The sequence below is a fragment of the Eublepharis macularius genome, chromosome 5 (assembly GCF_028583425.1).
Source record: "Eublepharis macularius isolate TG4126 chromosome 5, MPM_Emac_v1.0, whole genome shotgun sequence".
NCBI lineage: Eukaryota > Metazoa > Chordata > Lepidosauria > Squamata > Eublepharidae > Eublepharis > Eublepharis macularius.
This window is the reverse complement of record NC_072794.1, coordinates 145,556,404-145,570,295: the sequence shown is the minus strand read 5'-3', so window position 1 is coordinate 145,570,295 and position 13,892 is coordinate 145,556,404. Positions and strand designations below refer to the sequence as shown.

The 13,892-nt window shown below is 40.6% G+C and overlaps 1 protein-coding gene across 1 annotated transcript in view; it reads left to right on the top strand.

The window, feature by feature from the left end:
• Positions 1–5,868: 5,868 nt before the first annotated feature.
• Positions 5,869–13,892, top strand: part of ZMYND8 (zinc finger MYND-type containing 8) — a 118,386-nt gene continuing 110,362 nt past the window's right edge. Inside the window, exon 1 of the mRNA XM_054979882.1 lies at positions 5,869–5,895. Within this exon, the coding sequence (XP_054835857.1) occupies positions 5,888–5,895 (8 nt within the window). The 5' untranslated portion in view covers positions 5,869–5,887. The remainder of the gene's footprint in view (positions 5,896–13,892) is intronic.

The following is a 13,892-nucleotide window of genomic DNA, read 5'->3' as shown; positions in this document are numbered from 1 at the left end:
AGTAATAATAATTTCCCCCCTATTTCTAACGTGCAGCCTAGTGCTGAGAGCTCGCTTCCCTTAAAAGTAAGCCCTATTGACATGAATGGCTTTTCCTTCCGAGTAGACGCGCCAGAGGTGCTGCCTAAAATCCCCGTGCACGTTCGCGCCGAGCTCGATTTTTATTCTATCCTGTGCCCCTTTTTTGTGATTTTAATAAACTCCAATAAGACAAAAACAGAAATACATTAAAAATTAGCATAAAACAATCGAGGCAGTATTCAACTTTAAAAACACCTTTGGTGGGCATTTATTTCCGATTACACATGCACGGGGGAAGGGGAGGTTCAAGGGTTTTTTTTAAAAAAAATGTATGTGGGGATTCTTTGCCCTGGCATTTTCCACAAGCAAAAATGTGTATATAGGGTTTGAAGATAAAACTCCACTTTGGTTCATATACTGGACAGCTATTACTATCTTGGCTGTGATCTTTTCCCCAAGGGTCGTTAGGGTTATGAAAATCATGTGAGAAAAAGCACTTTGAACATTGAAAGGATTGTAGAAATATCAACTACTAGTAAGATTTGATTGTTGGTACTATGCCTCTACAAAGCAAGATAGTGGTTCTTTCTTACCCATTGTGTCTCCACAACAACCCTGTGAGGTGGGTCAGGCTGAGAGAACAGATTGGGACAGTCTGAATTCAACGGCTCACTATGCCATGAAACTTGATGGGTGTCAGTGGGCATGACACACACTTTCAGCATAACCTATTTTACAGAGTGATTTTGAGGATTAAAAGGGGAAAGAGAGAACTACCATGGGTATTTTGGAGAAAGGGTGGGATAATTATGTACTAGATAGAATGTGGCTGACCCAGTGAGCTTCATGACAGAGTGAGGATTTGAACCCAGGTCTCCAAGATCCTAGTCTGAAGGTCCATGCTGGATGTTATGGATCTCAGTCCCTTAGGCCTGTGTGGTCTTTTGCTGTGGTTTCTTATGTTTTTGTTATGGTGACCCACAAGTCCAAATTTACTTCATATGGTGACCCTCCCAGGGCTGACTCAAAGAGATTAAGAAGGCCCTGGGAAGGGGGAATGCTGGGTTGAGATGAGGGAGGGCAAAGAGGTGGGTGATAAGCAAGTACACAGCAAGTAGAGGACAGTGAGGACACTGCATGGGGCTGGCAAGAGATTGGGCTACTGAAGGAGCAGTGCCAAGACACAACATGCACACTCAAACATCTCTTTCTCTTTTCCTTTTCCTTTGTTATGCACTGAACTACTCCCACCTACTTTGCAGCCTTTCCCCCCTTCTTCCAGCTATTAACATAACATTACTAGTTGCCAGACAGCGAGGCAAGAATGTTAGAAGCTGGAAATGAAGAAGAGGCAAGAAAGAAAAGTGTGCAAAGAGCAGGAGCCACCATTAGGGATGGCTGGTTTGCAACCCACTTTCAGAGATTTTGTGACCCATTTTTGGTCTTGGCCCAATTCCTGTTGCAGCAAGTATTCATTCTATTTTGCCACGTGGCTGAGATATGTAAATAGCTGAATCTTTCCTTTGTAAAGTGAAGCAGAACTGCCTCTGACAAAGTGGGCTCTAGCTCTCAAGAGCTTATACCATAATAAATCAATTTTTTATTTTTATTATTTCAATTTATATTCCACCCTCCCCGCACCAGCAGGCTCAGGATGGATTACACTTCATAACATACCAATAAAATTTACATTTAAGACAAGTTTAAAACCACAAAAAGATACAGTATAAATATTTAAAATTGCAAATTTACAAGATTTCAAAAGCAGCGTGGAGATCAATCTCTCACCCAACTGTCACTGAGTTTTTAAGCAGATAAACAGGTAAACAAAAAAAAAAAGCACAATCAGGTGGTAGATATTTCTGATAGTTTCTCAGGTGCTACAAGATTCTGTTATTTTGGCCATGGTGGGCTAACTTCACCCTTCCATCCTGAACCAGTGCTGCCAACTTTACAATTAGATCTTTAGCCGTGTCTTTAACAGTCATTTAAAATGCAAGTGATAATGTTCATTTCCATGCCATGAAAAAATTTGCCTACTAATTCCTGTCTACTTTTTAAAAGACGTAAGAGCCAGACTTGTTGGTGTAAATGGAATTCTTTCAAATAATACAGAGAAGATGTTCCCTCTTACTAATTCTATCGGTCTAGAGGTGGTTTTCAGAACCCTTCTTGCCTTCCTCTTAGGGCATATAGTTTTTAATTTTTTTGTTTACTTCATTTATATGCCATCTTTCTTACCAATGGGCACTCAAAGTGGCTTTCATAATTCTCCTCATCAGCATTTTATCCCCACAAGAACCCTGTGAGGTAGGTTAGCCAGAGAATTTGTAACTGGCCAAGGTCACCCAGCAAGCTTCTATGGCAGGATGGAGATTCAAACCTGTTTTATCTAGATCCTAGTCCAACACTTTAACCATTGCACCATGCTGGCTCTCGTTTTAAGACTTCAAGAGGAAAATCTTCTGTGCTACAGTCTTCCAGGTTTCTCCGAGCTAAAACTAATGAAGATGGGCAAGATATTTTCTAGTCTCCATTTCACAAATAGGGTTGCCAACAATCTGGAGAAAAAAATGCCCCTTTAATACTTACCAGCACTAGAGGAGGAGTAGGTCTACTGCAGGAGGGAAGAATTGGAGAAAGTCTCCCTCTTCCACCCATGGAAATCTGGGAAGACATTATTTATATTTCAGAAAGTAAAAATGATCTATGAAATGTCTCCTTTCAGTATGCATAGCCAGAGTAATGTATTGGCTTGTGTATTGGACTAGGATCTGAGAGATTAGGGTTCAAATGCCTGCTGTGCCATGGAAACTTTTTGGGTGATGGGCCAGTTACACATTCTCAGCCTAACATACCTCACAGGGCTGTTCTGAGGAATGGAGACCCCATTGGGGAAAAAGATACGGTATAAATGAAATAAATAAATGACCTGGGCTAATCCTTATTGGGAGTTAATAAGTAATAGCTAATTCCATCTGGCCTGCTCACTTTCTAAAAAAAAATTGGCAGGTGTCTGTGGGTGCTATGGTGCATCCCAGCATGCTAGGGACCCTGAGCTAGAACCTACATAAGAGAAGCCACGTTGGATCAGGCCAATGGCCCATCCAGTCCAACACTCTGTGTCACACAGTGGTCAAAAAACCAGGTGTCATCAGGAGGTCTGCCAGTGGGGAAGGGAAACTAGAAGCCCCCCCCCCCCAACACCAAGAATACAGAGCATCACTGCCCTAGACAGAGAGTTCCATCTATATCTTGTGGCTAATAGCCACTGATGGACCTCTGCTCCATATGTTTATCCAATCCCCTCTTGAAGCTGTCTATGCTTGAAGCTGCCACCACCTCCTGTGGCAGTGAATTCCATGTGTTAATCACTTTTTGGGTGAAGAAATACTTCCTATTATCTGTTCTAACCCGACTGCTTGGCAATTTCATTGAGTGCCAATGAGTTCTTGTATTGTGAGAATGGGAGAAAAATACTTCTTTCTTTACCTTCTCTATCCCATGCATAATCTTGTAAACCTCTATCATGTCACCTCTCAGTTGGCGTTTCTCCAAGCTAAAGAGCCCCAAGCGGTTTAACCTTTTTTCATAGGGGAAGTGTTCCATCCCTTTAATCATTCTGGTTGCCCTTTTTTACACTTTCCAGTGCTATAATATCTTTTTTTGAGGTGTGGTGACTAGAATTGTACATAGTATCCCAAATGAGGCCGTACCATTGATTTATATAGAGGCATTATGATACTAGCTGATTTGTTTTCAATTCCCTTCCTAATAATCCCCAGTATAGCGTCGGCCTTTTTTATTGCCGTCACACACTGTATCGACATTTTCAGTGAGTTATCTCTCTCTCTCTTGGTCAGTCTCCGCCAGTTTGGACCCCATCATTGTGTATTTATTTATTGTGTAACCTGTTGTGAAATGTCCCCTACCCAGGGTCTGAAGTTAGTTTCAGTTACTCAAGTGTATGGCTCATATGTGCAGCAGGTACTTGCTCTGACAAGTGCAATTGTACATCCGAATGAGCATCCAAGTTATGCATATCACCACTGTGACTCCTGATATGAAGCTGCTGAGTTGGAATTCATATCCGGATTTGGCACAACCAGGCTTGGACTAAGCTGAATCTGGGATTGGGTAGCTCTCTGGAAATTAATTGCCTTTTGTTGGAAAATGATGTACACTGTTGCATTTGGTGAATATGTTATCAGATAGGAGTGGCCCATAATCACTTTGTGAGGAATATTTATTGTTTTGGGTTGCATCTTGTTTTCATATGTGCTGTGCAAAGTAGCATAGTACAAGCAGGGGGCCAGCAAGAATATCTCATTCCCCTCCCCCAATATTTCCTCTTTTGCTTCCCAGAAAGCCCCTATAGCCTCTTTCCTATTCCTGCTTCCTTCTCTCCTTCCTGTCCACCAACTAAACTGCCTTTTATCTGCCTTCCATCTTCAGCTATATTTGTTAATCATTTCCTTCATTTATAACCTGTCTTTCTTTACAATGGGAACCCAAAACAGCTTACCTCATCCTCATCTTCTCCAACCCTGTGAGGTAGGTTAGGCTGAGAGTGTGTGACTAGCCCAAGGTTATTCAGTGAGCTTCTGCTGTAAATTGAGGATTCGAATCTGGATCTCCCAGATCCTATTCTGAAACTCTAACCAGTACAACACACTGGCTTTTGTTGGGGGTGGGGGATACTGTGGAACAGTAGGAAGCATCTGGGCCTGGGTAAGTCATGCAAGTAATCGCTCAATAGTTGCTGCTATGCCAAGCCACAATGAATCCTCTCTCAGAATCAAATAGCCCTGAAAATGACCTTATCTTCTCTCCTGCCTTTTAATGACAGAAACCAAGACTTGAAGTCTGACAATACTATTGTGGTTGCCTAGTAATGGCCACTGAATATATTCATTTTTTTAAAGTTACAGCTGCTGTTTCTATTATCTAAAATTAAAAAAAAAGATTTTCCTGCAAACATGGGTTGCTTTTTGGGGTTGTAGAAAGATCTGTCTAGTCTGTTCATGGCTCCAGTCTACTGATTTAAGTATCTACAGATATGGTCATGTTGAGAATTACCTGTATTGATCTTGTATTGGCTTTCTCACCTCATTTAGTAAGAACTTGTTTATTATCTGTATATTTATTTCTATGTTGAAATATTTCTACAGTGTCTTTCCTCTTGGCTGGCCTCCCCTAGGCTTCTGTTTGTGTATGTGTGCACGCATGGGTGAAGTATGTGAAGCATACTGATTTGGCATTGCAGTTTATGCAGAGTTACTCCCATATAAATCCATTGAAGTCAGTGGGTTTGGACTGGAGTGACTGCCTAGGATAGTATTGTGAGAGTAACACTTCTTATATCTGATGATTTACAAAAGTATATGCCATAATAAATGTCTTACAGTGCATTCCTAAGCAGAGTTACTCCAGTCTATGCCCATTGAATTCAATTAGCTTAGTCTGGAGTACCTCTTCTTAGGATTGCACTGTTAGTCTTTTAAAAATGCCAAGAGAGTTTGTTGTTTCAGTTGCAACAGACTAACATGGCTGCTCTTCTGCAGGAAGTTAATGAGATTGCAAAGAAAAAGAAGAAAAAGTAATGCAAATGTAGAGCAAAAGTTTATACATCATTTTTACTGGATAGGGACTAGTGCTGTGATTCTGTTTTGGGGTTGATGGTAAAGAAGCAAAACTAAGTATTAATAGCTAAAGTATGAGGTTTATGAGTACCTGTTAACGTAACATGTACTATTAATTAATCTGTTGCTAAGATGCATTTACTTTGTTTTTCTTGTATCTGGATTCTAAAACAAAGTTTTTCTTCCAGAACTGTACAAGAAAGTCTCACAAGAATTTGGTTGTCATGATGGGGTAAGTATAATCAATTTAAAATGTTACGGTCAGATATATTAACATTGGATTAATGGAGATTTGCAAGGTGGATACATCAAAGTGAAATATTCTGTATAAGCAGATCACTGTAAGGCTGAATGCTGATTAGAAGAACAGTAACTTGATGTTCTAATACCTTTATCAGCAGTTCTATATTATTTGCCAGCAACGCAGGCGCATAGGTAGGTTCAGCAGCAGAACTGGAGTCCAGTACCAATTTAGAAGCCAACAAGATTTTCAGGATATAAACTTTTGAGAGTCAAAGCTTCCTTCTTCAGATACGAGGAGGAGTGGAGATCCCTGAGCCTCTATCCTGGTCAGGAGGTGGTTGGGGTTAAGCAAAGCAGGGAGTCATAATGTAACGGTACAGAGCATCTTGATTAGAGCAGAAATTAGCATCTATAGTGAGATTAGAATCCTGTCTCTGTTCAGCCCTGGAAGATTCCACTGTTCTGACCTTGTGAATGAACTCAAGTTTAGCAGTCTCATGCTGTAATCTACCTTTGAAGCTTCTTTTTTTTATATTAGCCACTTTTAGGTCAGCAATGGAATGTCCTGGAAGATTAATATGTTCTCCCACGGGTTTTTCTGTGTTGTAATTCCTAATGTCAGATTTATGTCCTTTTATTCTTTTGCGCAGAGACTGACCTATTTGTCTAATGTAGACAGTGGAAGGACATTGCTGACACTAGATAGCATAGATAGCACTAGATAGCATTAGAAGATGAACAAGTAAATGAACCTGAAATGATGTAATTAGTGTTGTTAGGTTCGGTGATTATGTTGTTGGAGTGAATATGGGGACAGAGTTGGCATCTAGGAAGTACATTATTGTGAATCAAAAGTTTTTTAAGATTAGGGGGTGGTTTGTGGGCAAGATAGGGTTTGGCTTTCAATGCTTGTGAAAGAAAAGTATGATTGTGCAGGATAGGCTGCAAGTCATTAATGATGTGTTGAACTGGTTTGAGCTATGTTATTCTGCACATAATTTTTTTGGGGGGCGGGTTGATGACATAGGACCTGAAGATGGAGTCCATATATCCAGACATCCCAACAGTGATGAACTTGATGCCTGAGACAATAGGACGTCCTGGGTTGCTATGGTTGTGTATTTTGGGCAGAAGATAGAAAGTGCCTGGTCGAGATTCTTGTGGTATGTCCATATTAGAGATGGGCACGAACTGAAATACGAATGAAAGTTCAGCACGAACCGAGCCGGTTTGTGGTTCATGAACCGGCAGTTCATCAGAGCCCATTTCTGACAAACCACCATGAAGTTTAGGCTCGTTCATTTGGTTTGTTTTTCAGTTTGTCACTGCAGACAGCCTGGCGCCGATCAGTTTCCTAGGTAATGGGGGATGGGCTTTCTGCTAATACAGAAATGACCGTCTGCTGACCCAGAAGTGATGATTTGCTAACCCAGAAGTGACGTTTTCACGAACCAAACGAACCGGTTCATGAACCAGGGCAAGTTCATGAAAATTCGTCTTTCGTGAAATGCAACAAACCACGAACCAGAGGAGTTAGGAGTTAGCCGTGTTAGTCTGTAGTAGCAAAATCAAAAAGAGTCCAGTGGCACCTTTAAGACTAACCAACTTTATTGTAGCATATTGTAGCAAACCACGAACCGCAATTCATGGCATTTTCCTGGTTCTTGCCCATCTCTAGTCCATATAGATTTGTTCCTGCATGTGGTTATTCCTTTAAAATCCTGTTTAGATCCTGTTTAGTTCTCTTTGGTATTTCTGAGTAGGGTCTGAAGTTAGTCATTTGCAGTTAGTAGTATTAAAGAGTGTCTTTCAGCCTCCTGAATGTAGTAAGATTTATCCATGATGATAACTGTTCCTCCTTTGTCATCTTCTTTAATGAGGATGCCTGGATTGTTTCTGAGCTGTTTACAGCATTTCTTTCAGCATGGATGAGGTTGTGTTGTGGGAGATGATGTTTCTTGATCACATCAGTTTGGGCTTGGTGGCAAAAGTCCAACCATCAGAGGTGTCCATGTAGAGTCTTTCTTCCTGTAGTGTTGGGTGGGTGGCAGTTGGTAGTCAATATGTTGTCCATCAGAGGATTGGAGAGATGGCAGTTGGTTAGCAGTAGGTAGGGTCAAAATATTTTATGTCTAGCTACCAGTTGCATATTGTAGGTTGTAGTTGTATGCATTCAGAAGTTTGCAAATGACCCAGTGTGTCAGTTTCTTAAACAGGCCCCAAATAAATCGGAAATCTAGGCACACTGTAAAGGCTAACACCATTTATTCAAGCATAAGCTTTTGTGAGACACTTTGTTTCCTCATAACATTAACAGTTAACAATTATTATAAGTGTTTTTACACGAGGACAGTGTTGTGTTGACTGAATAGTGTTCTAACAATGTGTCTGTCAGGTTTGCTGATTTCCCAGCTTTCATTTTTTTAAAAAATTGAATCTCTAGTCCCTTTTGTTGCAGAGATATAAGAGGGAATGCTTTTCTCCACAATAAAAGGGGCTATAGACTTACCCTTTTTAAAAATGAAAGCTGGAAATTCAGAGAATCAGAAATACACATCGTTATAACAATATTTAGTAGACTGAAAAAACAAAAAGCCCCTGGTGGCAGGAGTGAAATGGCTTCTACTGGGACAGGGAAAGGAAGAACGGCTAAGACTAAGATAATCTAAACTTCCTCATTCCCATGACAGCTACCAAGGCTTTGCTGCGATCTTTCCCCAGACTTTGCAGCAAAGCAGAATTGGGAAAGATCTGGGAAAAATCAAGGAAAATCCAGGTGTCTGAATAGCATTGCAGTGTGCTATGGGAAAGAGGGGGGTAAACATTTCCCAACAGCATTGAACCCAGAGTATATAACCAATGTGGGAAAAGTCATATAGACATTTTTATCACTCACCTTACAAGGGAGGGGAAAAAGAGATTTGTAAACATCCGGGCATGGATCCTTGAGGAAAGGACTGGAATAGATGTCTATGGGGTGATCACAGTCTACTGTTATCACTGGGGCTACTCATGAGATAATTTGCATATTTGTTGATGTTTTTGATGGTGACCCATTGCTGTTGAAATGGACTGTGCCTGAGATCCATCACTGGTGAGGTGCTGCCTTATACTGAGGCACACCACTGATCCATCTAGCCCAGTGTGTTCTGTTCTGATGGGCAGAGAGTTTTTCAGGATCTCGTGCCCTGAAAGGGCTTTCCTACACTTCCTACTTGAGATGTTTTAAATAGAAATGCCAGGGTTTGACCTTCTACATGTAAAGCATTTGCTTTACCAAACTGTTTTTGTTCAAATTGTCAGGTGTGTTTTGCTTTACTGGCTGTATAATTAATATATTGTATTGATTTCTGAAGAAAGGAACTATTTCCATGATTTTCATCTTAGAGAACCTTTGCGAGCGGCCGGGGGTGTGTGTGGATTATGTGTTTAAATAGATCTAAATAGATTGGCTACAGTCTAATGCACATGCCAGCACACTATTACGTTGCATTGTGTCCATGGTGTTTTAATATAATTATTTTGTCTTTTTATAAAAGATGTGTAAAAATAATTATTCAGTAATATGCTTCTAGAAGTGACAGTGAAATGAAAATGATTGTCTTTTTTATCCTAAGTGTAACTTTAATTACTGTATTTTCTTTGTAAATTCTTGTCTGTTTGATCCCTTCTGACTTGGATGGGTAGATGCCCTGTGTAAGGAAACAAGAGTTATGTTCAGGCTGTAACTCAGGAGTAAAATGTTTTATCACATATAGGGAAGAGTAGAAGAAGCTCCTCTTAAGATGAGAACCCACTTGATGTTATCCATGGTTAGCTACAGTAGAGAAATAATGCTAAATCATGGTTAAAGACAACAAGGAAAGGGAGAGAGCAAGTCACAAGGGGCAGGAGTGTGTCGGTCTACATCCTATCCCCAATTTCTTAACTGTGGTTAAGAGATTGACAGTGTTAAGTCCTGTTCCAAGCCATTCAAAAATGGGGGGGGGGGAATCTAAATATGTGGAGATGACTAAGACATACTGGTTGGTAAGCTCAGTGCATATGTAACAATATGGCTAGGAGATAAGGATTGGCCCAGGATTGTATGCTCCTTCTCTTACACAAGAATTCCCTTCCTCTGTTCATTTTTTGATTTGACTTGGATACAGAGTTAAGCCTGCAGTGATATTTTGCTAACCGTAGTTAACTCTGAAAATGCAAAGGATGGAGAATTTTGCATTGATGAAAGGGAGGAGTATACAAGATTGCACAAGGAGAAGTGGGAGCTTCCAGCATACTCCCAGTCTCCATTGTTAGGAGATCAGAAAGCATTGTGTCTGCAGTAGCCGTGTGTTTTCATTGCAGACATCTGGATGGACAGAAAATATACAACTAAATTTATTCTGTGGGAAAGAGCAAAAACCCAAACTTCAACACAAAACAAATAATGGATGGAGCAACTGAGTTAAAATGCATAGATTTCTTTTTTACTCCTTCCCTCTCGGTACTTACCTGGGAAGATCCTTGCAACAGGACCATTGTTGGGTATCACTTTCTAACCACTCCCTGCTGCCCTCTTTCTAGATTAGATCATCAGAGTTCCTTTACTTGCCACAGAGCATCAGCTATTGAAGAAAACAAAAGAGAAAGATCTTTACAATAAATATATAAACATATATTTACTGGCTGTGTCAGCAAATTCACTCTGAGTGCAGATGCTGAATTTGCCCCTATTGAGTTACTGCAGAATAACATGGACATAAGATTTGTGAGAGAGTGCCTAATAAGAAAATTTATTTCTTCACAAGTTAGTTTTTTGATTAGTGATAATTCAGTACAGGCAATGAGAATGGATATAAGCTTCTAGCTGGCTCTTCTTGCAGGAGAAATTTGATCACTTTATTTTTCTAAATGGCCTGCAATCTTTTTCGTTGATTAAAAAAAAATGAAGCATTTAAGGAAATCGTTAAAAAAGTTTTAAAAGTTTAAGTAAAAAGATGTATGTTCATTACTAACACCTTAGGAGTTTTTAAACTAAGAATGTGGGTTATAAATATATTAACAAAATAGATGGTATATTTCTTGATTAACCAATTCTTTTTTCATTCTGTAAATAAAATGCATGTCTGAATTAAACAATGAGAGGATCCTGTGGTGAACTGTATTCTGGGGCCTACTTGTCAACTGAATTCTGTCATTCACTTTGCTGTTTTCCAAGCATGGCTTCTTGGAAGTAAGTCTAGTCTGGCTCCTTTTCCAGTAATTAGAGGCACATTCATCTGTCCAGTCTAGGGTCGCTAGATCCCCTTACCCACAGCTAAAATGGACTCATGGTCCCTTGTGGGATACAATCAACCCAGTAAAACCAATATAAAAATCCTTAATTTCTGCTTTATAAAGTGCAAAGTGCTCATATAGTGAATTTCATATGCAATATACTCAAAATGCATCAACTTTCAAATACAATACATATAGAATAAATATAAATAAATATGAATGAAGAATTTCAAGTAGAACAGCTCACAATACTTACCCTCTGGGACGTATAGGATGAGGTGTGCTTGTAATCTTGCTTTAGACAAACTGATAGTCTTTTGGTGGGCTGCTGTGTGTAGTGTTGTCCCCAAGGTGTGTAATGATTCAAGCACACCTTGCTTATATTATTCACACCGATACTATCATTCATGGGGGTCATATCCCCTTACCGTTCCGGCAGGAGAGGGGAGACCCAGCACTCACCTTTCAGCTTTCTATTTGTATGTGTGCTTTGCACACACACGGCCCCTAGGCTGCGCTATTATGTCACTTCTGGGAAATGATGTCATCGCGCTGCCCTGGGAGTGTGCATGTGCTTCGTACCTAGTGTGAAGCATGGAAGCACTCCCAGGGCAGCATGATGACAACATTTCCTGGAAGTGACATCATTGCGCAGCCCCAGGAACATGCATGTGCTCTTCACACTGGGCTGCTTTGGGTCCCAAATAGGCCTTCCTGGGTGGCATGGGAGGCCTGTTTGGGGCCTAGGGTGGTGTGATGATGTCAATTCTGGGAAATGACATCATTGCGTAGCCCTGGGATCTCGATTTGGCCTCCAAATGTTTGGAGCTTAAATCAGCCCAGTGCAAAATGCAGAAGCACTCCCAAGGCAGTGCAGTGACATCATTTCTGGGAGCAACATCATCACTGCACTCCAGGAGCGTGCCTGGCAGGCCTGTTCCCCTGCCTTTCCCCCCTGCTGACCAGGTGAGTGGTGGCGGGAGGGGTGGAGGGTGGGAGCAGGGCATCCCCCATCCCCACTGGGGAAACGGCAACCCTAGTCCAGACCCATATTTCCCCTAGAAGCGTGTGTGTTACAGACAGTACTTTGCTTCTTCTGTGGGTCAAGCTAAAGCTTTTTCCTGATGATTGCGTTTTTTTGACAAGCAGCTTCTTATTTCTTGTAACAAAGATCCAGACATCTTTGTTCAAAAAAGCACTTTTCTTTTGAAGTTACCATATGTTCTAATTACTCCAATATACTGCTATTGCAGAAATGCAGTCCTTCAGTTTCTGGAGCACTGCAGTTTGAAAGATGGTTGTGCAAGAGTTGCGGGTCTCTTTCAGATAGGGCCTATGACATCACTGGCACAGTTCCCATCCTTACTGCCTTTGCATTTTGTGACTGAATCATCAGAGTTCAACCTGCAAAGGTGGCACTTGCACAGGAAAGAAACTGAGAGTCCGCAAGGCCAAGTGTGGTTCTGCTCTTCAAATTTTTTACTTTGAGGTATACTCTCTCTCTAGGGAAACTCGCAAGAAGCTTCTCCATACTTTACTTCAGACTAGGAACTATATATATCCTTTATGCAGAACAATATGTCTGTAACCTACCAACAGCATGGCTTCCCCTCTTCTGACAACATGGGTATTCCTCCCTCCAATACATGGAACTCAATAAATGTAGATGTGCAGGACCATTACTTCCAGTTTAAAGTGTGATATGAGCCTAATTTGAACTGATTGCTCCATGGGCCATATTTCTTGCTCCTTGGGCTATATTTCTTTGTCTTGGGGTGAAGGACTAATTACCAGGTTCGAATGTGAAGGAATTTTAATGGAGTGTGGTGCAAGAAATAGGACAGGCATGCGCATTTCACCCTGGAATTTCCAGATAATGAAATCCATCTATCACTTGGCCATAAGGCTCTCTGTCAGAGGTCTTTACCCCTATTACATCTTCTTCCACATCTCTCTATGCAGCTTTTTCTTTTTCCTATATAAGCATATCTGCTTTTGGCACCTTTATGTCTGTTCCCACTTCTGTCTGAAATACCTCCTCAAGCTTCACTCCTTTTTTTGAACCATCAAGACCTCCCTTACTACATCTTCTATTGCCCCTTTCCTGACCCTTGCTTAATTGTTGGTCAGATCTTGAGTTCCCCTTGTTCCCTGTTTAATCCCTCCCATTCACACTATAAGCCCTCTGAGCAGTGACATGAATATCTTTGTATACACTGAAATCCACCTAGTGCCTTTTGACACTAAATAAACATTCAATAGCAATGGTAGCTAAGCATATTTCATCTATTATAGTTCACTTTGGGAAATCAATTACTTCCTGTCTGTCTGCTAGTACAACAAAGATATGTTTTGTGGCCCTTTTTCTATTCTCTTAGCTAAACTCTATGTAAAATTTGTGTGGGGAGGTTGAAGTGCAGCTATATGGGTTTGCCCTGAAGCAGTGCTTGACTGATCACAGTTTCTGGTGGGAGCTTTCCTAGGTTTTATAGAAAGCATTTTACACCACCAAGTTTTGAAAAGTGGTTCTTGGCTTCAAGAATATGTTCTTACACAAAAAAAATGTTATGAATTAGTTTTTGCTAAGTGTATGTGTACAATTCTGCTTTGAACTGTTACTTTAGGACTTGTAAACAGTACAGTCCATGTTCTTCAATGAATTTTTTCTATCTTCAGAACAAGAAAACACTAGGGGGTGCTACATTTCTATTAACATTAAAGGAGTAA